The sequence below is a fragment of the Pristiophorus japonicus genome, chromosome 1 (assembly GCF_044704955.1).
Source record: "Pristiophorus japonicus isolate sPriJap1 chromosome 1, sPriJap1.hap1, whole genome shotgun sequence".
In the NCBI taxonomy this organism is placed as follows: Eukaryota; Metazoa; Chordata; class Chondrichthyes; family Pristiophoridae; genus Pristiophorus; species Pristiophorus japonicus.
In genome coordinates this window covers 297166713-297193951 of record NC_091977.1, presented here as the reverse complement: position 1 = coordinate 297193951, position 27239 = coordinate 297166713, and the positions used below count along the sequence as shown (strand labels likewise).

General features: G+C 45.2%; 1 protein-coding gene across 1 annotated transcript in view; it reads right to left on the bottom strand.

Annotated features, from left to right (window-relative positions):
* LOC139250721 (grainyhead-like protein 2 homolog) overlaps positions 1-27239 on the bottom strand; it is a 185034-nt gene that overhangs the window by 94331 nt on the left and 63464 nt on the right. Inside the window, exons 5-7 of the mRNA XM_070873120.1 lie at positions 23677-23732; positions 22155-22311; positions 507-618 (exon numbers count right to left, since the gene is read on the bottom strand). Coding sequence (XP_070729221.1) covers positions 507-618; positions 22155-22311; positions 23677-23732 — 325 coding nt within the window. The remainder of the gene's footprint in view (positions 1-506; positions 619-22154; positions 22312-23676; positions 23733-27239) is intronic.

The following is a 27239-nucleotide window of genomic DNA, read 5'->3' as shown; positions in this document are numbered from 1 at the left end:
GGATAGTGTACTTGTCTTTAGTTGCTCACAAGCCCTTTATTCACACAGGCACACAAGGTACATCCCCCTTAGATCAGCTTACAACCCTTCCCCAGCCTACTCCCATTTATATATGAGAGCAAGAACATCCCCAATTAAATCCCACTGCCTGCACACAATTAACATTCCATTCCTATACACCACTTAAGCATAATCAACATCTAGGCCTACTCGTGAAGTATGGTACTGGACGGCTGTTGGGGTTCACACCCAAACAAGACTCAGTACCTTAATGAGAGAAGGGGAGAACACAGGCGAGAAAAAAAGAAACCCAATTAAATATTAAAAAATTACACACAATTAATTTTAAAATCCCCAGTAGGAGCAGCTCATACAGTTGGTACAACTTTATAAATACTAAACGAACATATCAAATGTTGTACAGTAATACCATTACAATTACAGATGCTTGTTTTAATTGTCATAATGACTCCTTTGCAGCTAGGCACCATTTTGACATCACTTACCGATATCAAGGACCCTCTGTTTGGCAGTGTGCTGTCGAGAATGCCAGTATTTCCAATATTTCAGTTGCTCATCACGATTCTTATCTTCACTGAATACCACCATTATTACGCTCTGGGGAAATGGATTATTCAGGTTACATGCTTAGGATCGTATCACCCAATAAATAACAAAGCATACAGATTTATAGTCTATGGGGCAGAAATTCCTCTAGCAGCCTTCCCGCGGGCAATCGGGCAAAATAAAGGAAAAAAATGCACACCTACCATTCTCTCCTGCTCTCTTGAGCTTCTGATTCTGTGAAGATTATTCCCGGGCAGCTTATGACATCACACCGCCCGGGAACGCAGCCGCGCGAAGCATGTGGCTTCCTTTGGAGTCTATCCCCGCTCACAGGAGCTGTCAAAAGGGTCTCATTTGTGTTGGCCACCTCTCCGAGTTTTTTTTTAAACTTCAGTGCTACAGCTGCTTTACAGATCACTACAAGGCGTGTGACTACTATAAGCCCTTGATTTTAGTACAAAACCTCAGGGTTAGTGACAGTCTCGGGTAACGCAGGGGAAGGAGAACTCAACTGGGACTTAAAGTTGAAAACCGTGTTATCTATTTTCAGGGAGCGCCGATTGTTTCAAATGCATTTTAAATGGCAGAAATGGTCACAGAATCGTAATAAAAGTGGAAATAATTATCTGGATGTTTGCAACAAAAATGCCCCTTTGCTGAATGATAAATTACATGTAGCCTGACACACAATCACTTTCCGACCCATTCATTCTGTTCTGGATGCGCGGCGAGTTTGAATGAAAGAGTGTGAGACTCCGACCGGAGAATGGTTGTACACACAAGAACATCATAGTCACGTCAGAACCGTTTAAGTCTATTTATTGAAAGTATTTGTCCGTTCTCAGTCAGTCATTCATATCGTGGTTAGAAATGTAATTGGCACCCGGTGCGTTGCTGGTAAAAACAAATTAATGGCAGAAAAGAGAACGACCTGTTTCATTGAAAAGGCACCTCGGTAATAACTGTTTATAGATTCAAGGCAGCTATAAAGGACAATCTCAAAGAATCCTTCTAATCAATTTTAACATCTACAGTGCTGCTGTCAGGCTTTAAAAAGTAAACTTCCCGTAATGTACCCTAATGACCTGGTTCCTCCAGCAGCTCTGCACACAGAATGCAGGCCTGCTTTATCTGTCACAGAACTTTCAGGCCCTAATCCTGGGCAGAAGATCTCTAACATGCAGACGATTGCGCGAGAATTTATAGTTCTCTAGCGCATGGAAAGGACCTGTCAAGCTCCTTGACAGATCGGGAAAGCCGGTTTTCAGCACATGCACATTGTGCGCTGAAAACCGGCTTTTCCGATGCCTTCCCGGGTCCGTAGAAACTTCGTACGGGCCCGGGAAGTCGGAATTTCTACACCTATATTTTCCCAACCATGGCACAATGATTCCACAACTAGCTGCTGTTCCTCACTGTTAGCAGGGAGTGGCCCGGAGATGTCATTCTACAATAAAATTTTCCAAAAGATAAAAAGTGCACTGGGAGAAATGGAGACATATTAAACAACTTCATCTATGCATTCCTCCCATTCATGTCCTCAATATTTAAAATCCCCATTATTCATATTCTGGTCCTTCAACAACAACAATTTGTATTTATATAGCGCCTTTGATGTACTAAAACTTCCCATGGCGCTTCACAGGAGTACTATAAGACAAAAATTTGACACCAAGTCGCATAAGAAGAAATTAGGGCAAGTGACCAAAAGCTTGGTCAAAGAGATAGGTTTTAAGGAGCGTCTTCAAGGAGGAAAGAGAGGTAGCGAGGCAGAGAGGTTTAAGGAGGGAGTTCCAGAGCTTAGGGCCCCAGGCAGCTGAAGGCACGGCCACTGATGATTGAACAATTATAATCAGGGATGCTCAAGAGGGCAGAATTTGAGGAGCGCAGATATCTTGGGGTTGGGAGATTACAGAGATAGTGAGGGGTGAGGCCATGGAGGGATTTGTAAACAAGGATGAGAATTTTGAAATTGAGGCGTTGCTTAACCTGGAGTCAATGTAGGTCAGCAAGCACAGGGGTGATGGGTGAGCAGGACTTGTTGCAAGTTAGGACACGGACAGCCGAATTCTGGATGACGTCAAGTTTACATAGTGTAGAATGTGGGAGGCCAGCCAGGAGTTCGTTGGAGTAGTGTGGAAGCAAGTCATCCTCGAATCCGAGGGACTGCCTAAGAAGAAGGGGAGTAGTCAAGTCTCGAGGTAACAAAGGCATGGATGAGGGCTTCAGCAGCAGATGAGCTGAGACTGGGGCAGAGACGGGCAATGTTATGAAGGTGGAAATAGGCGGTTTTAGTTAAGCCACGGGTATGTGATTGGAAGCTCATTTCAGGGTCAAATGTGACACAGAGGGATGGAGACAGTGGCTAGGAAACGGAGTTTGTGGTGGGGACTGAAGTCAATGGCTTCGGTCTTCCCAATATTTAATTGGAGAAAATTTCTGCTCATCCAGTACTGGGTGTCAGACAGGCAATCTGATAATTTAGAGACGGTGGAGGGGTCGAGAGAAGCGTACATGTGGAAACTGGCACTGTGTTTTTGGATGATGTCGCCAAGGGGCAGCATATAGATGAGAAATAGGAGGGGGCCAAGGATAGATCCTTGGGGGGCACCAGAGGTAACGATGCGGGAGTGGGAAGAGAAGCCATTGCAGTTGATTTTCTGGCTATGATTAGATAGATAAGAATGGAACCAGGCGAGTGCAGTCCCACTCAGCTGGATGATGGTGGGGAGGCGTTGGAGGAGGATAGAGTGGTGAACTGTGTCAAAGGCTGTAGATAGGTCGAGATGGACGAGGGGGGATTGTTTACCTTTGTCACAGTCACAAAGGATGTCATTTGTAACTTTGATGAGTGCTGCTTTGGTACCGTGGCAGGGACGGAAACCGGATTGAAAGGATTCAAACATGGAGTTCCGGGAAAGATTGGCACGGATTTGGGAGGCGACAACACGTTCAAGGACTTTGGAGAGGAAAGGGAGGTTGGAGATGAGAACCTGAAAATAGATTCAGTCGGGAGGGGAGCAAAGCTGAAATCAGAAAGCAAAAATTAAGAAAGTGAGTTTGAAGGAGAGAGGAAACAAGCAGGAAAAAAAAGAGTAAAAAAGCAAATTTAAAAGCTGTCGTCTAACTCGCGGAGATTTCATAATAAAATAGATGAGTTGACGGCACAAATAGATACAAATCAGTATGATTTGATAGCCATTGCAGAGACATGGTTGCAAGGTGACCAGGACTGGGAACTAAATATTCAGGGGTACTTGACAATTCAGAAGGACGGACAGACAGGAAAAGGAGGTGGGGTTGCTCTGTTGATAAAGGATGGAATCACTGCAATAATGAGAAATTATATTGGCTCAAATGATCAGGATGTTGAAACAGTTTGGGTGGTTTAATGTCTGTAGCTCCACACTGTGGACGTTTTGTGTTACTGCAGATAGAGTGTTTAATAAACAGTCAGGTCACCTGACAAGAAGCAGGCTTCCACAGGTTTTCTGGAAGATCTGCCATCTTAAAGACTTGTGTGTAGTGTGTGCTCCCTGGATCTATCACAGGTGGAGATAAGGAATAATGAGGGGAAAAAGTCACTGGTGGGCATAAGTCTATAGGCCCCCTAACAGTAGCAACTCTGTTGGTCGGAGTATAAACCAGGAAATAGCGGGGGCTTGTAAAAAGGGAACAGCAATAATCATGGATGATTTTAACCTCCGTATTGATTGGACAAATCAAATTGGTCTGGTAGCCTTGAGGAAGAGTTCATAGAGTGCATAAGGGACGGGTTCCTTGAGCATATGTAACGGAACCAACCAGGAGGCAGGCTATCTTAGATCTGGTCCTATCTAATGAGACAGGATTAATAAACAATCTCCTAGTAAAGGATCCCCTTGGAATGAGTGATCATAGCATGATTGAATTTCAAATTCATATGGAGGGTGAGAAAGTTGGATCTCAAATCAGCGTACTAAGCTTAAATAAAGGAGACTATGAAGGTATGAGGGCAGAGTTGACTAAAGTGGACTGGGAAAATAGATTGAAGTATAGGATGGTTGATGAACAGTGACGTACATTTAAGGAGATATTTCACAACTCTCAAGAAAAATATATTCCAGTGAGGAGGAAAGGGTGTAAGAGAAAAGATAGCCATCCGTGGCTAACTAAAGAAATAAAGGGCGATATCCAATTAAAAACAAGGGCATACAAAGTGGCCAAAACTAGTGGGAGGACAGAAGATGGGGAAACTTTTAAAAGCCGACAAAGAATGACTAAAAAATGTTTAAGAAAGGGAAGATAGACTATGAAAGTAAACTAGCACAAAATATAAAAACAGATAGCAACAGTTTCTATATGTATATAAAAAGGAAAAGAGTGGCTAAAGTAAATGTCGGTCGGTCCCTTAGAGGACGAGACCGGGGAATTAGTAATGGGAACATGGTGATGGCAGAAACTCTGAACAAATATTCTGTATCAGTCTTTACAGTAGAGGACACAAACAATATCCCAACAGTGGATAGTCAAGGGGCTATAGGGGGTGGGGGGGGTGGGGGGGAGGAACTTAACACAATCATTATCACTAAGGAGGTGGTACTTGGTAAGATAATGGGACTAAAGGCAGATAAATCCCCTGGACCTGATGGCTTGCATCCTAGGGTCTTAAGAGAAGTAGCAGCAGGGATAGTGGATGCATTGGTTGTAATTTACCAACATTCCCTGGATTCTGGGGAGGTCCCAGCAGATTGGAAAACCACAAATGTAACTCTCCTATTTAAAAAAGGAGCCAGACAAAAGCAGGAAACTACAGACCAGTTAGCCGAACATCTGTGGTTGGGAAAATGTTGGAGTCCATTATTAAAGAAGCAGTAGCAGGACATTTGGAAAAACATAATTCAGTCAGGCAGAGTCAGCATGGATTTATGAAAGGGAAGTCATGTTTGACAAATTTGCTGGAATTCTTTGAGGATGTAACTAACAGGGTGGATAAAGGGGAACCAGTGGATGTGGTGTATTATGACTTCCAGAAGGCATTTGACAAGTTGCCACATAAAAGGTTACTGCACAAGATCAAAGTTCACGGAGTTGGGGGTAATATATTAGCATGGATAGAGGATTGGCTAACAAACGTAAAACAGAGTCGGGATAAACGGTTCATTCTCGGGTTAGCAATCAGTAACTAATGGGGTGCCGCAGGGATCAGTGCTGGGACCCCAACTATTTACAATCCATATTAATGACTTGGAAGAAGGGACTGAGTGTAACGTAGCCAAGTTTTCTGACGATACAAAGATGGGAGGAAAAGCAATGTGTGAGGACACAAAAAATCTGAAAAAGGACATAGACAGGCTAAGTGAGTGAGCAAAGTTATTATTTAAATGGAGAAAGATTGCAAAGTGCCACAGTACAGCGGGACCTGGGGGTCCTGGTGCATGAAACACTAAAGGTTAGTATGCAGGTACAGCAAGTGATCAGGAAGGCCAATGGAATCTTGGCCTTTATTGCAAAGGGGATGGGGTATAATGGGCAGGGAAGTCTTGGTACAGTCATACAGGGTATTGGTGAGGCCACACCTGGAACACTGTGTGCAGTTTTGATTTCCATATTTAAGAAAGGATATACAGGCAACTCTCAATTATCCGGGTCCCTCGGGGATTGGGCTATTTTTTTTCCGGGTAAATGATTTTTCCGTTAGGGTGAGTCTACATTTTAAATTTAAAACTTTAATGAATACAGTCGTTAGGGCGAGTTTACATTTATAAGTTAAAACATTAATGAATCAATACAATCAGCTACAAACAGTAACAAAAGATGGACATTACCAGCAAGCATGTACAGGTTATGTGCCTGGAACCCAGTGCCAGCACTGCCCCCGATCTCAATGTCAGCGGCGGCCGCGAGATACAGCGGCTGCAGCAGCACGCGCACACACGCACCAGCAAAGCAAGGGCAGAGAAGGGTGATTTTTTTACAGTGAGAGAGAGAGAGAGAGAGAGTGTGTGAGAGAGAGAGAGAATGTGCAAGTGTGAGAGAGACAGAGTGCGAGAGACAGAGAACGAGCAAATACAAATGAGCACAGTGTTTGGAAGGCATTTTTCCAAATTATTTGGAGCTGTCTTTTCACTTGTTAGCAACAGAATTTTAAATCCCGTTACAACGGTTTCCCGTTGGATCCGTGTACGGATAATCGAGAGTTGCCTGTACTTGCTTTGGAGGCAGTTCAGAGAAGGTTCACTAGGTTGATTCCGGGGATGAGGGGATTGACTTATGAGGAAAGGTTGAGTAGGTTGGGCCTCTACTCATTGGAATTCAGAAGAATGAGAAGTGTTCTTATTGAAACGTGTAAGAATATAAGGTGGCTTGACAAAGTGGATGCAGAGAGGATGTTTCCACTGATAGGGGAGACTAGAACTAGGGCGCATAATCTTAGAATAAGGGGCCGCCCATTTAAAACTGAGATGAAGAGGAATTTCTTCTCTCAGCGGGTTGTGAATCTGTCGAATTCGCTGCCTCAGAGAGCTGTGGAAGTTGGGTCATTGAATAAATTTAAGACAGAGATAGACAGTTTCTTAACCGATAAGGGAATAAGGGGTTATGGGGAGTGGGCAGGGAAGTGGATCAGAATCTATGATCGGATCAGCCACGATCATATTAAATGGCGGAGCAGGCTCGAGGGGCCGTATGGCCTACTCCTGCTCCTATTTCTTATGTTGGGGAAATCCAGAACCAGGGGTCACAGTCTAAGGATAAGGAGTAAGCCATTTAGGACTGAGATGAGGAGAAACTTCTTCACCCAGAGAGTGGTGAACCTGTGGAATTCTCTACCCCAGGAAGTTGTTGAAGCCAATTCACTAAATATATTCAAAAAGGAGTTAGATGTAGTCCTTACTACTAGGGGGATCAAGGGGCATGGCGAGAAAGCAGGAATGGGGTACTGAAGTTGCATGTTCAGCCATGAACTCATTGAATGGCGGTGCATGCTCAAAGGGCCGAATGGCCTACTCCTGCACCTATTTTCTATGTTCTTATATTCTTATGAGATGGGGTGATTGTTTGCAAGCACAGTGGGGTTAAAGGTTGGTTTTTTGAGGAGAGGAGTGATGATGGCAGATTTGAAGGAAAGGGGGGCAGTACCTGAGGAGAGAGAACCGTTAACAATGTCAACTAACATGGGACCCAGAAAAGGAAGTTGGGTGGTCAGCAGTTTAGTGGGAATAGGGTCGAGGGAGCAGGAAGTGGGTCTCATGGACAAGATGAGCGCAGAGAGGTCATGAGGGGAGATCGGAGAGAAACTGGAGAAAGATGCGAGTTCGGGGCTAGGGAGATGGGAACCTTTGAGGAAGTTTGGCCCGGTGGGCTAGTGTAATATGTAGCTAAACAGCACGGGATACAAGCTGCGACCTAAAGTATGCTTTTGACACCAGAGCTGTATTTAGTGTCATTACTTTTCTGGAAAAACAACATATTTATTTCGGTAAGTAGCCAATTTCAGTAAGTCGATGCTTTAACACATGTTTAATTTTGCATGTTTTCTGTCATGGAGGAGAAACAAAAAGCATCTTCTCAATTCCTGAGTCCTTGCTGAATGAAGCTTTATTTGAGGCTGAATTGTTTCCATGAATGGAACCGTTAATATGTGTCATTATCTTCAGGATAACAGCCAGTCACCTATGATTGCAAGGATTCAAAGACACCATGCTGGAAATTCGGCGATTTTGCGACCAGATTTTTGGTGATATTGCACCGTTTTTGGTGAAAAACCCGGTCGGCAGGAAATTTGGTGGCGTTTTTCAGCGCCGCTTTCCATGTACTGCTGGAGAGTGCCGCCATGCAAGACCCGAAATAGCATTTTCACCAAAAATTGGATTCTCTCCACACCCGTGTTCTGCGCTTAGAATACCGACAGGGAAAAAGCTGCATTGCAACCCTGCCAGCAGCAGTAAGTATGAAGGCCTGCAAATAGGTAAGTTAAAGTTTTTATTTTTTAATTTTTTTTCAGCGATTCGATAGATAAGTGTCTTGTAAATGTTTTGTTAATTTTCTTTTGTTTTTTCCAATTTATTTTTTGGTGTTTTTCCGCCCTCCCAAGGCCTCTCTCGCTGTGGTATCGGTCTCGGATTAAAGTTGGCGAGGATCGCAGTTTGTACCGCGAATCCTTGTGCAATGCCGATTTTTACCGCTGCGCAAATCAAAGCTTGAATTTACGGCCTGATAGTGATAGCGAAGCAAAAATGTTAATTTTGGCGAAAAAATACCGTTTTCGTTGAGAACCAAATTTCATGAGTCTTAGTAACCACTATTCCGCAGCACAGTACTGAACTGACAGCTTCAAATCGGAGAGGCCACAAAGATGGTTCTGGATACAAAAATGGCATAAGTGCAATAGTGACTATACTTTGCAGGTTGGGGTTAAAACATGTTGTTGGATAGAGAGCAGGGAACTCAGTAAAGTGCAGTATCCTTTACCTAACAAGCTTTGCCTAATACTAGGGGCTGGATTTTCATGGGGAAGAAGGGTTGGGGGCGGGGCTCCAATGCAGGCAGGAAACCCGGGACAACCGACTTTAATGGCAGGGCTCGATTTGCATCTGAAGCCTCTGCTTCCTGCCCGCAGCCAGCCAGATGGAAAGGCTGGCTGGCTGCGGGTGGGTAGGCCTGTGGCACTCGGCCGCACGGGGGAAGGAGGGAGAAATCGGGTGGGGGCAGGTGCCGGAATCCTGAGGAGCAGGGGAGATTGAGGCCGTTGAGGGACTAGGGAGAGGAGATCGGGGCTTACGAAATGTGTAAAACACAGCCAGATGCAGTTAAAAACAAAATGGAGGTGAAAGAAGAGGCTTCCAGCCTCATTATTATATTTAAACAGATGGCCCACCTCCTGGGAGCAGGTTGGTTGCCCGCTCCCATCCCGCCTCCGTTAAAACCAGAAGTGAGCAGATTGGAGGTTGGTTCAGGTCAGGAATCCCATTTTTAACTACCTGCACACTCCAAACCCACCCATTATATTTAGGTTTAAATTCCCCCGCTAGGTGTCAAAGGTGGAAAAAGATTCAATTTTACTGACATACCTCAGAAAAAATTCCATCAAACAGAAGTTTTAATATTTCCCAATATGCTATTGTAAATGTGGGGGAGGAAGAGAGATAAACTGCTTTATGAAACTGTGTATTTCGGACAGACAGACCCTCATTTGACTAAATGTGGAGAATTATAAGCCAATTATTCACAAAATAACGCTATCAGGAAATATGGGGCTTTGGGGGAGGAGAATAATGGTGAACTTTGACTTTACTTTCAAGATGGCAGCATGTTACAGGCATGGCAACCTAACAGATGTAACAAGGACAAACTAGAAGTGGGGAATGTTGCCACTGGAGAAAATACAATGAATCGACATTTTCACAATTCTAAAGGTTACAGATACACTTTGCCTCCTAAATTGTGTGACTGAAGCTGGGATGAGAAGGAGAAAGAGAGGAGAAAAGTGAACAATTTCAATTTAATTGCTTTGCACGAACGATGAAGGCGTAGAATGGAGTGTATGGAGAGATAGTGGAGCTGGATAGTGACAGCTAATTCAAGAGCAAGTTAGAGCGTTTTTAAGCAAAAGAAGCGACTGAGAGGTAAAAGGGATAGAGCACACTGAGGTATATTTTGAACCAGTTCTGTGCATGCCTACGCTTCAGAAATGCTGCTCTTGCAATTTATGGGCTCTGCTGATCAGCACAGAAGCGAGTTTGAGCACCATTATGAATGCAGGCCTCCCTCTCAATGCTCTCAAAACTGCCAATCGGTTTAGAAACATAGAATATAGGAGCAGGAGTAGGCCATTCGGCCCTTCGAGCCTGCACCGCCATTCAATATCATGGCTGATCATTCACCTCAGTACCCCTTTCCTGCTTTCTCTCCATATCCTTTGATCCCTTTAGCCATAAGGGCCACATCTAACACCCTCTTGAATATATCCAATGAACTGGCATCAACAACTCTCTGCGGTAGGGAATTCCACAGGTTAACAACTCTCTGAGTGAAGAAGTTTCTCCTCATCTCAGTCCTAAATGGCTTACCCCTTATCTTTAGACAATGTCCCCTGGTTCTGGACTTCCCCAACATCGGGAACATTCTTCCTGCATCTAACCTGTCCAGTCCCGTCAGAATTTTATATGTTTCTATGAGATCCCCTCTCATCCTTCTAAACTCCAGTGAATATAAGTCCAGTCAATCCAGTCTCTCCTCATATGTCAGTTCTGCCATCTCGGGAATCAGTCTGGTGAACCTTCACTGCACTCCCTCAATAGCAAGAACATCCTCCCTCAGATTAGGAGACCAAAACTGAACACAATATTCCAGGTGAGGCCTCACTAAGGCCCTGTACAACTGCAGTAAGACCTCCCTGCTCCTATACTCAAATCCCCTAGCTATGAAGGCCAACATACCATTTGCCTTCTTCACCGCCTGCTGTACCTGCATCTTCTTCAATGACTGATGTACCATGACACCCAGGTCTCGTTGCACCTCCCCTTTTACTAATCTGCCGCCATTCAGATAATATTTTGCCTTCGTGTTTTTGCCACCAAAGTGGATAACCTCACATTTATCCACATTATACTGTATCTGCCATGCATTTGCCCTCTCACCTAACCTGTCCAAATCCCCCTACAGCCTTTTAGCGTCCTCCTCACAGCTCACACCGTCATCCAGCTTAGTGTCATCTGCAAACTTGGAGATATTACACTCAATTCCCTCATCCAAATCATTAATGTATATTGTAAATAGCTGGGGTCCCAGCACTGAGCCCTGCAGCATCCCACTAGTCACTGCCTGCCATTCTGAAAAAGACCCGTTTATCCCGACTCTCTGCTTCCTGTCTGCCAACCAGTTCTCTATCCACGTCAGTACATTACCTCCAATACCATGTGCTTTAATTTTGCACACCATTCTCTTGTGTGGGACCTTGTCAAAAGCCTTTTGAAAGTCCAAATACACCACATCCACTGGTTCTCCCTTGTCCACTCTACCAGTTACGTCCTCAAAAAACTGTAGAAGATTTGTCAAGCAGGATTTCCCTTTCATAAATCCATGCTGACTCGGACCGATCCCGTCACTGCTTTCCAAATGTGCTGCTATTTCATCTTTAATAATTGATTCCCCAAGACCGATGTCAGGCTAACCGGTCTATAATTGCCCATTTTCTCTCTCCCTCCTTTTTCAAAAAGTGGGGTTACATTAGCTACCCTCCAGTCCATAGGAACCGATCCAGAGTCGATAGACTGTTGGAAAATGATCACCAATGCATCCACTATTTCTAGGGCTACTTCCTTAAGTACTCTGGGATGCAGACTATCAGGCATAGGGATTTAGAAACATAGAAACATAGAAACATAGAAAATAGGTGCAGGAGCAGGCCATTCAGCCCTTCTAGCCTGCACCGCCATTCAATGAGTTCATGGCTGAACATGAAACTTCAGTACCCCCTTCCTGCTTTCTCGCCATACCCCTTGATCCCCCGAGTAGTAAGGACTTCATCTAACTCCCTTTTGAATATATTTAGTGAATTGGCCTCAACTACTTTCTGTGGTAGAGAATTCCACAGGTTCACCACTCTCTGGGTGAAGAAGTTTCTCCTCATCTCGGTCCTAAATGGCTTACCCCTTATCCTCAGACTGTGACCCCTGGTTCTGGACTTCCCCAACATTGGGAACATTCTTTCTGCATCTAACCTGTCTAAACCCGTCAGAATTTTAAACGTTTCTATGAGGTCCCCTCTCATTCTTCTGAACTCCAGTGAATACAATCCCAATTGATCCAATCTTTCTTGATAGGTCAGTCCCGCCATCCCGGGAATCAGTCTGGTGAACCTTCGCTGTACTCCCTCAATAGCAAGAATGTCCTTCCTCAAGTTAGGAGACCAAAACTGTACACAATACTCCAGGTGTGGCCTCAATCTCATCAATTTCCCTAACACAATTTCCTGCCTAATAAGGATTTCCTTCAGCTCCTCCTTCTCGCTAGACCCTCGGTCCCCTAGTATTTCCGGAAGGTTACTTGTGTCTTCCTTAGTGAAGACAGAACCAAAGTATTTGTTCAATTGGTCTGCTATTTCTTTGTTCCCCGTTATAAATTCATCTGAATCCGACTGAAAGGGACCTACATTAGTCTTCACTAATCTCTTTCTCTTCACATATCTATAGAAGCTTTTGCATCCAGTTTTTACTTTACTTCTTGCTACTGCATATAACTTCAAACATGAAAGGTGTGGCTCTGTACTTGAGGTTGACAATGAGGTGTAAATGAGACGTTTTGTCTGTTAAAACCATTTGGTATCTGTTTAAAACCGGTTTTGCATTAACACCATAGGCGGTGGTTTTGATTTCAATGTAACTATTTGTACTGCACTTTTTGACAGACATGTGTCTGTCAAGCCCTGCCCCTGTCAAGCTCCAATCCCCTCCTGGCCCAAATCATAACTTCCACGTGGTGCCGAGAAGCAGGACCTGAGGCCCGAGACTTTGCTGAGGCCCCAGGCCGCCCAGACTCCCTTCGCCCGCTCACACTCTTCCCACGCCTCCCCTCCCCCCCAACTCTCCCCCGTTATGACCCTGACCCCTCTCGGCGGGCCGAGAGCGGCGGCCGTGGGGCCAAGACGGCTTGTGGGCGGCGGCGAGCAAAGAAATGACGAGGGGCCGAGAGGGAGGGAGAGAGAGAGAGGTTGGTGGAGGGAGAGTGAGAGAGACTGGGAGTGAGCGAAAAGCTGGCTGGAGAGAGCGACTGGAGGGAGACTGAGAAAGACTGGGAGTGGGGGAGGCCAAGGGACAGAGAGGCTGGGGAGAGAGAGAGAGAGGCTGGGGGGAGAGAGAGAGAGAGAGAGGCTGGGGGGAGAGAGAGAGAGAGAGAGGCTGGGGGGAGAGAGAGAGAGAGAGAGAGAGAGGCTGGGGGGAGAGAGAGAGAGAGAGAGAGAGGCTGGGGGGAGAGAGAGAGAGAGAGAGAGAGAGAGGCTGGGGGGGAGAGAGAGAGAGAGAGAGAGAGGCTGGGGGGAGAGAGAGAGGCTGAGGGGAGAGAGAGAGGCTAGGGGGAGAGAGAGAGAGAGAGGCTGGGGGGGAGAGAGAGAGAGAGGCTTGGGGGAGAGAGAGAGAGAGGCTGGGGGGAGAGAGAGAGAGAGAGAGAGAGAGGCTGGGGGGAGAGAGAGAGAGAGAGGCTGGGGGGAGAGAGAGAGAGAGAGAGAGAGGCTGGGGGGAGAGAGAGAGAGAGAGAGAGAGGCTGGGGGGAGAGAGAGAGAGAGAGAGAGAGGCTGGGGGGGGAGAGAGAGAGAGAGGCTGGGGGGGGAGAGAGAGAGAGAGAGAGGCTGGGGGGGGAGAGAGAGGCTGGGGGGGAGAGAGAGAGAGGCTGGGGGGGGAGAGAGAGAGAGGCTGGGGGGGGAGAGAGAGAGAGGCTGGGGGGGGAGAGAGAGAGAGGCTGGGGGGGGAGAGAGAGAGAGGCTGGGGGGGGGGAGAGAGAGAGAGGCTGGGGGGGGGAGAGAGAGAGAGGCTGGGGGGGGGAGAGAGAGAGAGGCTGGGGGGGGGAGAGAGAGAGAGGCTGGGGGGGGGAGAGAGAGACTGGGGGGAGGGTGAATGAGACAGAGAGAGAGAGAGAGAGAGAGAGACTGGGGGGAGGGGGGGGGGATTAGAGGGGAGAGAGGGAACTCAGGGAAGACGGATCACGTTCTCCAAACCCCCTACAAGAGACATAGAGACATCGTTGGAGTGGATGATATCCAGAAGTCATGACACTGTCACAATTCACTTCATACCCAATAAACCTGTTAATAATCCATACACAATGCCCCATCTATGGTGGTGGGGGGAGGATGCACATGTACTGGGGCAAAGCACTTTGGCTGGGGGAGGGATGTACTTGGACTGGGGTACAGGATTTTAGCTAGCCCTTGCTGTCTTCTGGGGAGCTCTGTCCTCTGTCACTGCAGGAAGTCAATGTGGATCGAGTTACAATTTGCAAAGTCAGTGAGACCTTGGGATGGGTGGTTCCAGTGACACATTCCTGTGAAACTTCAGAGCGTGGCTTATCCTCTAAGTGGACCGATCTGAAACAAAGGGTGGAGCATGGTGGCCATTTTTGCAGTTCAAATAAGCACATCCTTTTGATTCCTAGGTTCTGATCCAGAGATAGAAATTATGTCCATTGGAATTACACCCAATTCAAGTGCGAACAATTGTATATAGCATTTTCAATTTGGTAATTTTTTTCCAATTACAATATTGAAAAAAATGCAAATTCTTTGAATCAAATTGGTATAGAAGGAAAGAAAAAAATTGCAGTTACATAGCACCTTTCACGAGCTCAGGACACCCTAAAGTGCTTTTACAACCAATTAAATCCCTTTCTTTTAAGCGTAGTCACTGTTGTAATGTAGAAAATGCAGTAGCCAATTTGCACACAGCAAGCTCCCACAAACAGCAATATGATAATGACCAGATAATCTGTTTCAGTGATGTTGGTTGAGAGATAAACATTGGCCAGGAAACTGGGGAGAACTTGCTTTTCTTCAAAATAATGCCATAGGATCTTTCTCATCCACCTGGGAAGGCAGAGAGGGCTTCATTTAATGCCTCATCCGAATGTCGGCACCTCTGACAGTGTAGCACTCCCTCAGTACTGCACGGGGAGTGTCAGCCTAGATTTTGAGTGGGACTTAAATCCACAATCGTCTGACTCAGAGTGCTACCACTGAGCCAAGGCCGACACCTTGGGTATATGGGACCAAGATGTCTTCACGAATGAAGGTGACATGGTAATGAGCCATTCAGGACTTAAAGTTGCTGTTTCAATTTGTGGTCTGTGCTGAGTTAGCCGATCTACGTGGGGGCAGCAGTGTAACTGCTATGATTGGCCATAGTAGGTTGGTGGGGGGGAGGGGGGTAGAAATGGGAAAAAAAGGGCTTTTGAACCTAGTCATCTCATGCTGGAACACCTGCATGTGAGAAACAGGAGGCTGGACTATGATGGGCTCAGGCTCAAAGGGCCTATCAATACAAAGTGATGAATATAAATGCCTATAATGTCATTCAGGTGAGATACTCATCATCATAGGCAGTCCCTCGAACGAGGATGACTTCCTTCCACAAGAGTTCACAGATGTTTCAATGAAGGACCCGATGTTCCAGTCCTGAACTCCAATTGAGGGGGTGGCAGATGCCTGTGCATGGATTTTTTTAATGTGTGGTGACCGTTGCGCATCAGCCACCACACGGGTTTGACAGAACTAGGCCTTTATCCAGTGGCAAGGGTTGAACCAGGACGACTGGAGACCTGCTCTGCTGCACGGACCTAGTGCGCACACATATCGCAGTGTGGGCAGGCCTGTGCTGCCCCTGGGCCCTGTACCCTCATTCACGGCACCTTCGCCCATGATGTTCCAGGGCCTGGCTCCAGCTCTATTTATAACCCCGACCTGCGGTGGTGTTCTCACACAGAGAGATACTGGAGGGGTGTTGACCCCCCAGAACAAGATCTCCTTCGGGAAAGGGGATGGGGGAGATAAGAGTAAATGCTATTTGGAGGAGATTTTCAAGGTGGCTGCCAGTCATTCACGGAGAGACACTGGAGCCAGGTCACATGACCAAATGACCAGTTTTAAAGCACTCGCAATAGTCCCCACAAAAATGAAAATAAATACAAAGAACAATAAAATTTTATTTTAAAGCAGGCAGCATACACTGAATAATTAATAATTGACCATGTGATAATACATCCTTCCATTCCGGAGCCCACTAGCTCAATTTCAACTTTGTGACATGAATTAATTGGGTGCCTGATTTGTGGGAAAAATTTATTTTGCACAAATCCAATTCGTTTGGATTTTGTTAGGAGACACCCTCTCTCTTTCCCTGCCCCCAACTCCCTTTTAAGTTCCTGTGACTACTTAGAAAATCCCCAGCATAAATTAGTTACTCAAAAGCAAATCATCGAGCGCGATAAATGAGGGGCAAAAACACAAAACAAACTTGGACAAAATAAAATGAAAGCCAGGCACTTGCCGGGTACCTGACCCACAGGCCAAAGCGCATTGATTTGGGAGTCTTTTCTCCCACTCAGCACCCACTTTCTTACTGAAAATAACATGCTGAAACACCCATAACACATGAACAGAAAATTGTTCACTGGGTTTCTACCTGTGTAGAAATCTCTTGCAGGATGGCTCCTGTATCTTCCATTTTCTGCGAAGTTCCAATGAAGCCACTGGATTTGTGTTGTCATTTAATAATCTCCTGCTTCACACCAGCCACTCAGTGTGAGGTGCCATTTGAATTATGCTGCACTGGCTTGGCAGTTTACCTAAAGCACTAGCATAACCTTATAACCCAGGAGCACTTATGCAAAGTTCGAAACTACTAAATCGCTATCTGAACTGGACACGTGGTTTGAAACCATATTGTGCAATATTAGTAATTACCAAGTTAACAAGTTTAATATCACAAAAACAATGTTTCCCCCCCCCCCCCACCAATTTTCTGCCCACATCTAAAGGTACTGATTAGTGTTGGGGTACCTCGCTCAGGTGGCCATTCTACACACGACTCTGGACAGTGATTGTCAGCAGCCTATTCCACTGTGTGGGGATATCAGAGCTGAGCCCAATCCTATCCACACTCTACAGTCATATATGTGCACTTCCCAGCAGGAATCTCTAGACAGCAATCAGGATCACAAATACTAATCAATCTTAACCCACCCTTGCCCAAAGGCCAATTATACCACTGCCACCCCATTTCAGATCAAGAATTGGAAACTTGCACTGAAGCCCAACAGAAATCTGAAATCCTGGATGCATTTCTGCACAGCACTGAAGTTAGAAACCCAGTTCATTATAGCTGATTACCATCTACCACCCTCCCTCAGCTGGTGAATCAGTACTCCTCCATGTTAAACAACATTTGGAAGAAGCACTGAGCGTAACAAGGGCACAGAATGTACTCTGGGTGGGGGACTTCATCATCAAGAGTGGCTTGGTAGCACCACTACTGACCGAGCTGGCCAAGTCCTGAAGGACATAGATGTCAGACTGGGCCTGCGGCAGGTGGTGCGAGAACCAACACAAGGGACAAACCTACTTGATCTCGTCCTCACCAATCTACCTGTCACAGATGCATCTGTCCAGGACAGCATTGGTAGCAGTGACCACCGCACAGTCATTGTGGAAATGAAATCCTGTCTTCACACTGAGAACACCCTCCATTGTGTTGTGTGGCGCTATCATCGTGCTAAATGGGATAGATTCAGAACAGATCTAGCAGCACAAAATTATGCATCCAAGAGGTGTTGTGGGCCATCAGCAGCATCAGAATTGTATTCCAGCACAATGTGTAACCTCATGGCCTGGCATATCCCTCACTGAACCAAGGTTGATCCCTGGCTTGATGATAATGATACAATGAAGAGTGTAGAAGAGCATGCCAGGCGCGGCATCAGGCATACCTTAAATGAGGTGCCAACCTAGAGAAGCTACAACATGGGGCTACATGCATGCTAAACAGCGGAAGCTGCATGCTGTAGACAGGGCCAAGTAATTCCAAACCAATGGATCAGATTAAAGCTCTGTAGTCCTGCCACATCCAGTTGTGAGTGGTGGTGGACCAGTCAACAACTAACGGGAGGAGGAGGCTCCATGAATATCTCCATCCTCAATGAAGGCAGAGCTCAGCATGTGAGTGCAAAAGACAAGGCTGAAGCATTTACAATGATCTTCAGCCAGAAGTGCTGAGTGGATGATCCATATCGGCCACCTCCTGAGGTACCCACCATCACAGAAGCCAGTCTTCAGCCAATTCGATTCACTCCACATGATATCAAGAAATGGCTGAGCGCACTGGATACGGCAAAGGCTATGGGCCCCGATAACATTCCGGCTGTTGTGTTGAAGACGTGTTCCAGAACTAGCCGTGCCTCTAGCCAAGCTGTTCCAGTACAGCTACAACATTGGTATCTATCCGACAATGTGAAAACAGCCCAGGTATGTCCTGTCCACAAAAAGCAGGACAAATCCAATCTGGCCAATTACCACCCCAACAGTCTACTCTCAATCAGCAGCAAAGTGATGGAAGGTGTCGGCAACAGTGCTATCAAGCAGCACTTACTCACCAATAACCTGCTCACTGATAGAAACATAGAAGCATAGAATATAGGTGCAGGAGTAGGCCATTTGGCCCTTCGAGCCTGCACCACCATTCAATATGATCATGGCTGATCATGCAACTTCAGTACCCCATTCCTGCTTTCTCGCCATGCCCCTTGATCCCTTTAGCAGTCAGGGCCATATCTAACTCTCTTTTAAATATATCAAGCGAACTAGCCTCAACAACTTTCTGTGGCAGAGAATTTCACAGGTTCATAATTTTCTGAGTGAATAAGTTTCTCCTCATCTCGGTCCTAAATGGCTTACCCCTTATCGTTAGACTGTGTCCCCTGGTTCTGGACTTCCAACATCGGGAACATTCTTCCTGCATCTAACCTGTCCAATCCTGTCAGAATGTTATATGTTTCTATGAGATCCCCTCTCATTCTTCTAAATTCCAGTGAATATAAGCCTAGTCGATCCAGTCTTTCTTCATAGGTCAGTCCTGCCATCCCGGAAATCAGTCTGGTGAATCTTCGCTACACTCCCTCAAAAGCAAGAATGTCATTCCTCAGATTAGGAGACCAAAACTGCACACAATACTCAAGGTGTGGTCTCACCAAGGTCCTGTACAACTGCAGTAAGACCTCCCTGCTCCTATACTCAAATCCCTTCGCTATGAAGGCCAGCATGCCATTTGTTTTCTTTACTGCCTGCTGTACCTGCCTGCCTACCTTCAATGACTGATGTACCATGACACCCAGGTCTCGTTGCACCTCCCCTTTTACTAATCTGACACCATTCAGATAATAATCTGCCTTCCTGTTTTTGCCATCAAAGTAGATAACCTCACACTTATCCACATTATACTGCATCTGCCATCCATTTGCCCATTCACCTAACCTGTCCAAGTCCCCCTGCAGCCTCTTAGCATCCTCCTCGCAGCTCACACTGCCACCCAGCTTAGTGTCATCTGCAAACTTGAAGTTATTACATTCAATTCCTTCGTCTAATGTATATTGTAAATAGCTGGCACCCCACTAGTCACTGCCTGCCATTCTGAAAAGGACCCGTTTATTCCCACTCTTTGCTTCCTGTCTGCCAACCAGTTCTCTATCCACATCAATACATTACCCCCAATACCATGTGCCTTAATTTTGCACACTAATCTCTTGTGTGGGACCTTGTCAAAAGCCTTTTGAAAGTCCAAATACACCACATCCACTGGTTCTCCCTTATCCACTCTACTAGTTACATCCTCAAAAAACTCTAGAAGATTTGTCAAGCATGATTTCCTTTTCATAAATCCATGCTGACCTGGACCAATCCTGTCACTGCTTTCCATATGTGCTGCTAATACATCTTTAATAATTGATTCCAACATTTTCCCCACCACCGATGTCAGGCTAACTGGTCTATAATTCCCTGTTTTCTCTCTCCCTCTTTTTTTAAAAAGTGGGGCTACATTAGCAACCCTCCAATCCATAGGAACTGAACCAGAGTCCATGGAATGTTGGAAAATGACTTATTTCTAGGGCCACTTCCTTGGATTTAACACTTTCCCTAATTTCCCTTGTTAGCCACGGTTGAGCCACCTTCCCCTTTTTATTTTTACTCCAGACTGGGATGTACAATTGTTGTAGTTCATTCATGTGATCTTTAAATGTCTGCCATTGCCTACCCACTGTCAACCCTTTAAGTATCATTCTCCAGTCTATCCTAGCCAATTAACGTCTCATACCATCGAAGTTTCCTTTCTTTAAGTTTAAGACCCTAGTCTCTGAATTAACTGTGTCACTCTCCATCTTAATGAAGAATTCTACCATACTATGGTCACTCTTCCCCACGACCAGATTGCTCATTAATCCTCTCTCGTTACACATCACCCAGTCTAGGATGACGTGCTCTCTAGTTGATTCCTCGGCATATTGGTCTAGAAAACCATCCCTTATACACTCCAGGAAATCCTCCTCCATAGTATTGCTACCAGTTTGGTTAGCCCAATCAATATGTAGATTAAAGTCAACCATGATAACTGCTGTACCCTTATTGCACGTGACCCAGTTTGGGTTTCGCCAGGACCACTTGGCTCCAGACTGCATTACAGCCTTGGTCCAAATATGGACAAAAGAGCCGAATTCCAGAGGTGAGGTGAGTATGACTGCCCCTGACATCAAGGCAGCATTTGACTGAGTGTGGTATCAAGGAGCTCTAGTAAAACTGAAGTCAATGGCAATCAGGGGGGAAACTCTCCACTGGCTGGAGTCATACCTAACATAAAGGAAGATGGTTGTGGTGATTGGAGGTCAATCATCACAGCCCAGGACATCGCTGCAGGAGTTCCTCAGGGCAGTGTCCTAGACCCAACCATCTTCAGCTGCTTCATGAATGACCTTTCCTCCATCATAAGGTCAGAAGTGGAGATGTTTTCGGATGACTGCAGTGTTCAGTGCCATTCGCAACACCTCAGATAATGAAGCAGTCCATGCTCGCAAGCAGCAAGACCTGGACGATATTCAGGCTTGGGCTGATAAGTGGCCAGTAACATTCGCACCACATAAGTGCCAGGCAATGATCATCTCGAACAAGCGAGAGTCTAACTATCGCCCCTTGACATTCAACGGCAGTACCATCGCCGAATCCCCCACCATCAACATCCTAGGGGTTACCATTGACCAGAAACTTAACTGGAGCAGCCACATAAATACTGTGGCAACAAGAATAGGTCAAAGGCTGGGTATTCTGGGGCGAGTGTCTCACCTCCTGACTCCGCAAAGTCTTTACACCATCTACAAGGCACAAGTCAGGCGTGTGATGGAATACTCTCTACTTGCCCGGATGAGTGCAGCTCCAACAACACTCACAAAGCTCAACACCATCCAGGACAAAGCAGCTCACTTGATTGGCATCCCATCCACCACCTTCAACATTCACTCCCTCCATCACCAATGTACCGTGGCTGCAGTGTGTACCATCTACAAGATGCACTACAGCAACTTGCCAAAGCTTCTTTGGCAGCACTTCCCAAACCCGCGACCTCTACCACCTAGAAGGACAAGGGCAGCAGGAGCATGGGAACTCAATCACCTCCACGTTCCCCTCCAAGTCACACACCATCCTGACTTGGAAGTATATAGTCATCCCTTCATCGTCGCTGGGTCAAAATCCTGGAACCCCCTCCCTAACAGCATTATGGGAGAACCTTCACCACACGGACTACAGCAGTTCAAGGCAGCGGCTCACCACCACCTTCTCAAGGGCAATTAGGGATGGACAATAAATGCTAGCCTTGCCAGCGACGTCCACATCCCAGGAACGAAGATAAAAAACAATGCTGAGTGCTCAAAGACAATCTCCTTCAAACACATCCATCTTTATAAATCGCACTGTAATTATTGACCATGTGCTTAAATGGTCACTATGACTACATGTGAACTGCCCGAGGGCTAACATAGTTCCATTCAATATAACAAAGCTGAAGAGAAATACAGCAGCTTACCCTAACTTTGCTGATTGGATGGCGAAGGCATTTGTTGGCTCCAGTCTCCCTGAGTGTTATGGCATAAAACTGTCCTTTATTCAGGTACGTCATCGGCCCTTCTCCCTGCTTCTGACGTAAAGATTTTGTGGCTTCCAACATGTAATGGAATGAATCTCTGGAACAAAGCAAGAATTAAAGATGGGAGGACATGCAGTTCAAGTAAATGCATATACAGGATTCTTAAAAATCGAATAAGAGAATATGTTAGCAATTTGGATTTAAATTTAATTTCTGTTATATCAGTCTGATTACTGCAGTTCCTTATTGTATAGATCTCACTGAGATGTAACTTCAGAATCTTCGAAACGACGATGAAAAATGTTACTTTCTATAAAATCCAGGATATTAAGTTAGGATTCTAAGTCTAAAACAAACTAGTTTGTAGTTCGCTTTATAAAATACTATTAAAATATTGTGATTGGTAAAATACACTAAGCAGCAGAGCTAGCTGAGGAACCTCAGCTAGTAATGTGAGGAGTTTGTGTCCCAGGCCCCTCGACCTTGTTTGCTTTCGAAGAGTTGTGAGCAGCCAGAGAGGACACCTGAACAGGGGTTCCTTCCTGGGGTAAGGAATCGAGAAACTGGTTAAAGACAGAAAAGGCTGGTAACACACAGCAGGTCAAGACAATTGAACTTTCAGCTGCCCAACCTTCCTCAGAATCCTTGTGACGAAAAGCACAGACCTAAAATGTCGACATTCTATTCTCCCTAATTGATCTGCTGTGCATTGCCGGCTTTTTCTGTTTTACAGCATTTTGCTTGTCATTTGCTGGAAGCTGATTACTTTTCTCAGTTTGACTAATAGATGCAAATCTTAGGGCTCCCCTCCACACCTACATCAACTCCACCTGGAGAACATGCAAAGGAAGGAAGGGTGGGGTGGGGGGAGGGTGATGGCAAGGGAAGCATAACAGTAATTTAAAGAGCACAGTAACAGTTCCACAATGACAAGCTTCAATTAATTTCATCTTAAATTTCTTTTCTTTTCCTTCTCTCTTGAGACCATTAGCTCCTTGCTGGGATATTGTTCTTTCAGCACTGGGTTGGGCTCCGTTCAGTACCCCACCCAAGTGCCCAGTATACATGCAAGGACCTAGACAACAAGTCCAGTGTGCTATTTTACCACATTGTTTGAACGATAAGGGAGTCAAGGGTTATGGGGCAGTGACGTGGAGCTGAACCCAAGGTCAGATCAGCCATGATCTTATTGAATGGCAGAGCAGGCTCGAGGGGCCAAATGGCCTACTCTTGCTCCTGTTTCTTATGTTCTTATTTATGAGCCCGAACCAGTCCTCAACTGATGTTCACACTAGTGGGGCTGACCACACAAATGATTCAACCCACAAAAAGTACTGTCCAAAAAATTAATGGATAGGATCTGAAGCACATTCTACCGGACCATGGCACCTGGCTGCTTCCCATAATGGGGAATTACTATAACCACAGATTGTTTTCCCCCCTAGAGATTACAATGCCTTACCCTCCTGCATGCTCATAGATGAATTCTTCATCCCCTAACGAAGGGCTGCGATATTTCTGCAGTTAACGGAAGCAAAGGGCATGGTGTTAGCAGTACATTCAGTAATTGGTTGCACACTATGAAGTTAAAGAGTTTAAAAATACATCATTATGAAAGCTTAGACTGACTCTTTCCCCTACCATGTGAGCGGAGTCCCATCACCATCACTTCCAGCTTCGCAACCCAAGTTGTGATGGAAAGTACAAAATGACGAAGAGAATTTCACTATCCTACATTGTACTTCTCCTTTGCAGTATGGCCACAATAAAATAAGCAGATGCTTGTTGCAATGGCTGCAGGCTCAATTGGAAGGAATTGCTCATCACATTGCTTATTTGGGAACGGTATACAGCGCCTTAACACGGATTTCTCTGATATGACACTGCCCACAGACAGTCAGGACCTACAGCGCAGTTTCTGATGTTTATCTGATGGTCTGGCTGCAGCCCAAGGCTGACGAAGGGTCATCAACCTGAAACCATAACTCCATTTCTCTCTCCACAGATGCTGCCTGACCTGCTGAGTATTTCCAGCATTCTCTGTTTTTATTTCAGATTTCCAGCATCCGCAGTATTTTGCTTTTGTGATAACAGTTCACTCATTACCAAATTTACTCAAGTAATGCGTGGCACAAGGTAAAAATATTACACACCTTACCGACACTGAAGGATACAGGCCTTGCATATAATAGTTGTAATGCTATTTCCCTACCACTTCTCAAAACTTGCTTAAGATGCAAGTCATTTTGTTTGTTATTCCCTATCTAAAATCTCTTGTTCCCAGTTTTAAATGTTTTGTTCCACTTCCCCAATGCATGCGTAAGCTTCAAGTGTTTTATTTGTTTAGCTTTCCTCTTCCCTCCCCAAAAAATGATTTACACGATTATGAGAATTTTTTTCTCCCCCTTACTTCTCACAACAGATATAAGAACATAAGAACATAAGAAATAGGAGCAGGAGTAGGAGGAGGAGAAATATGCCCCCTCGAGCCTGCTCCGCCATTCTATATGATCATGGCTGATCCGATCATGGACTCAGGTCCATTTCCCTGCCTGCTCCCCATAACCCCTTATTCCCTTATCGGTTAAGAAACTGAATAAATTTAAGACAGAGATAGACAATGTCCCAGCTTGCACAGCTCTCTGGCGAGGCAGCGAATTCCACAGATGTACAACCCTCAGAGAAGACATTTCTCCTCATCTCAGTATTAAATGGGCGGCCCCTTATTCTAAGATCATGTCCTCTAGTTCTAGTCTTCCCTATCAGTGGTAACATCCTCTCTGCATCCACCATGTCAAGCCCCCTCAAAATCTTATATGTTTTGATAAGATCATCTCTCATTCTTCTGAATTCCAATGAATAGACGCCCAATCTACTCAGCTTTTCCTCATAAGTAAATCCCTCAACTCCAGAATCAACCTAGTGAATCTTCTCTGAACTGCTTCCAAAGCAAGTATATATATCTTTTCGTAAATATGGAAATCAAAACCGAATGCAGTATTCCAGGTGTGGCCTCACCAATACCCTATATAACTGTAGCAAGACTTTCCTGCTTTTATACAAATCCCCTTTGCAATAAAGGCCAAGATTCCATTGGCCTTCCTGATCACTTGCTGTACCTGAACCTTTTGTGTTTCGTGCACAAGTACCCCCAGGTCCTGCTGTGCTGCAGCACTTTGCAATTTTTCTCCATTTAAATAATAACTTGCTCTTTGATTTTTTTCTGCCCAAGTGCATGACCTCACTTTCCAACATTATACTCCATTTGCCAAATTTTTGCCCACTCACTTAGCCTGTCTATGTCCTTTTGCAGATTTTTTGTGTCCTCCTCACACATTGCTTTTCCTCCCATCTTTGTATCGTCAGCAAACTTGGCTACATTACACTCGGTCCCTTCTTCCAAGTCGTTAATATAGATTGTATATAGTTGGGATCGCAGCACTGATCCCTACGACACCCAATTAGTTACTGATTGCCAAACCGAGAATGAACCATTTATCCCGACTCTCTGTTTTCTGTTAGTTAGCCAATCCTTTATCCATGATAATATATTACCCCCAACCCCGTGAACTTTTATCTTGTGCAGTAATTTTTTATGTGGCACCTTGTCAAAAGCCTTCTGGAAGTCATAATACACCACATCCACTGGTTCCCCTTTATCCACCCTGTTCGTTGCATCCTCAAAGAATTCCAGCAAATGTGTTAAACATGACTTCCCTTTCATAGATCCATGCTGACTCTGCCTGACTGAATTATGTTTTTCCAAATGTCCTGCTACTGCTTCTTTTATAATGGACTTCAACATCTTCCCAACCACAGATTTAGGCTAACTGGTCTATAGTTTCCTGCTTTTTGTCTGCCTCCTTTTTTAAATATACAGTCCTTGTTCAAGTAATTATGGGCCTTGCACGCTAAAATAAAAGTGCTCCCCAAATGTTGCGTCTCAAAACACTACCACCTGAACATATGATCATTCATCCAAACACAAAATCATAATATTGCGGATGCTGGAAATCAGAAATAAAAACGGAAAATGCTGGAAATACTCAGCAGGTCAGACAGCATCTTCCCTCTGATATTCTGGTAAGTAAAACTGGCAACTCAAACCTTAGGAACCACACAGAAACACAGACTTGAGTGTATCGGGGAGGGGGGGGGGGTGGTGCGGGGGAAGCTTCTTGCAGCTAATTCTACCCTTAAATGACAGATTTTCTGGGCATGCTTAGTGATTTTTTCAGAATTCTGTAACTTTCTTGTGTGTTTATATCACGCCAGAAATGATGGGCCAGAATTTACGGTGTCTTCTACAGCATACGCTCAATGTACGCCAGCTTAATCCTTCTGTTTGAGCCCCGCAAGTTCCAGGTTTCTGCATGTATTGCACATGTGTGCAAAGCAGCAACCTGCGATCCATCAAAGTTCGCCGTGACAGAGTTACTGAACCGAATGGGAAATCTCTTTTGCTGATGGAGAGTTGGGCTATTTGCCCAGCTACTGCCCAGCATTTGCCCACAAAACTCTATTGGCTGTTAAAAGCAGGCGTAGGGTCTGCATTCACCAGCGTAAGGGTCAATATAAATCTTAAATAAAAAATGATGCACAAACACGTAAAATTAATTCTTGCAAATATTGGCCCAGATTAAAATGTTTTAAATTATTTTTCAAAAAATTAATTGTTTTATTGTATTTTGTGTGATTCAGGAACTTTTAATTAAATTTGAGAATCAGAACATTTATTAGAGTTGTCTAAATTGTTTAATTATTTGGAGATTCCATTGCATGTCATTAAGGGATTCCATTCGGAAAAGACTTCAATGGAGTTCTCTTTTCTGATTGGAGGACCTGGCCCGCATGATTCGAACCGCCTGCATCCCTGGGATCCGTGGGCCTTTACGCAGACGTATGCCCGGATCCTGGGACCAGAACTCTCCACAGCCTGGGAGTCTGGAGGGAAATTCGGAAATATTTTGCGGGTCAAATATTTTGAGGCATGCTTCAAAGGTACACCTCCGACTGCAAATTCAG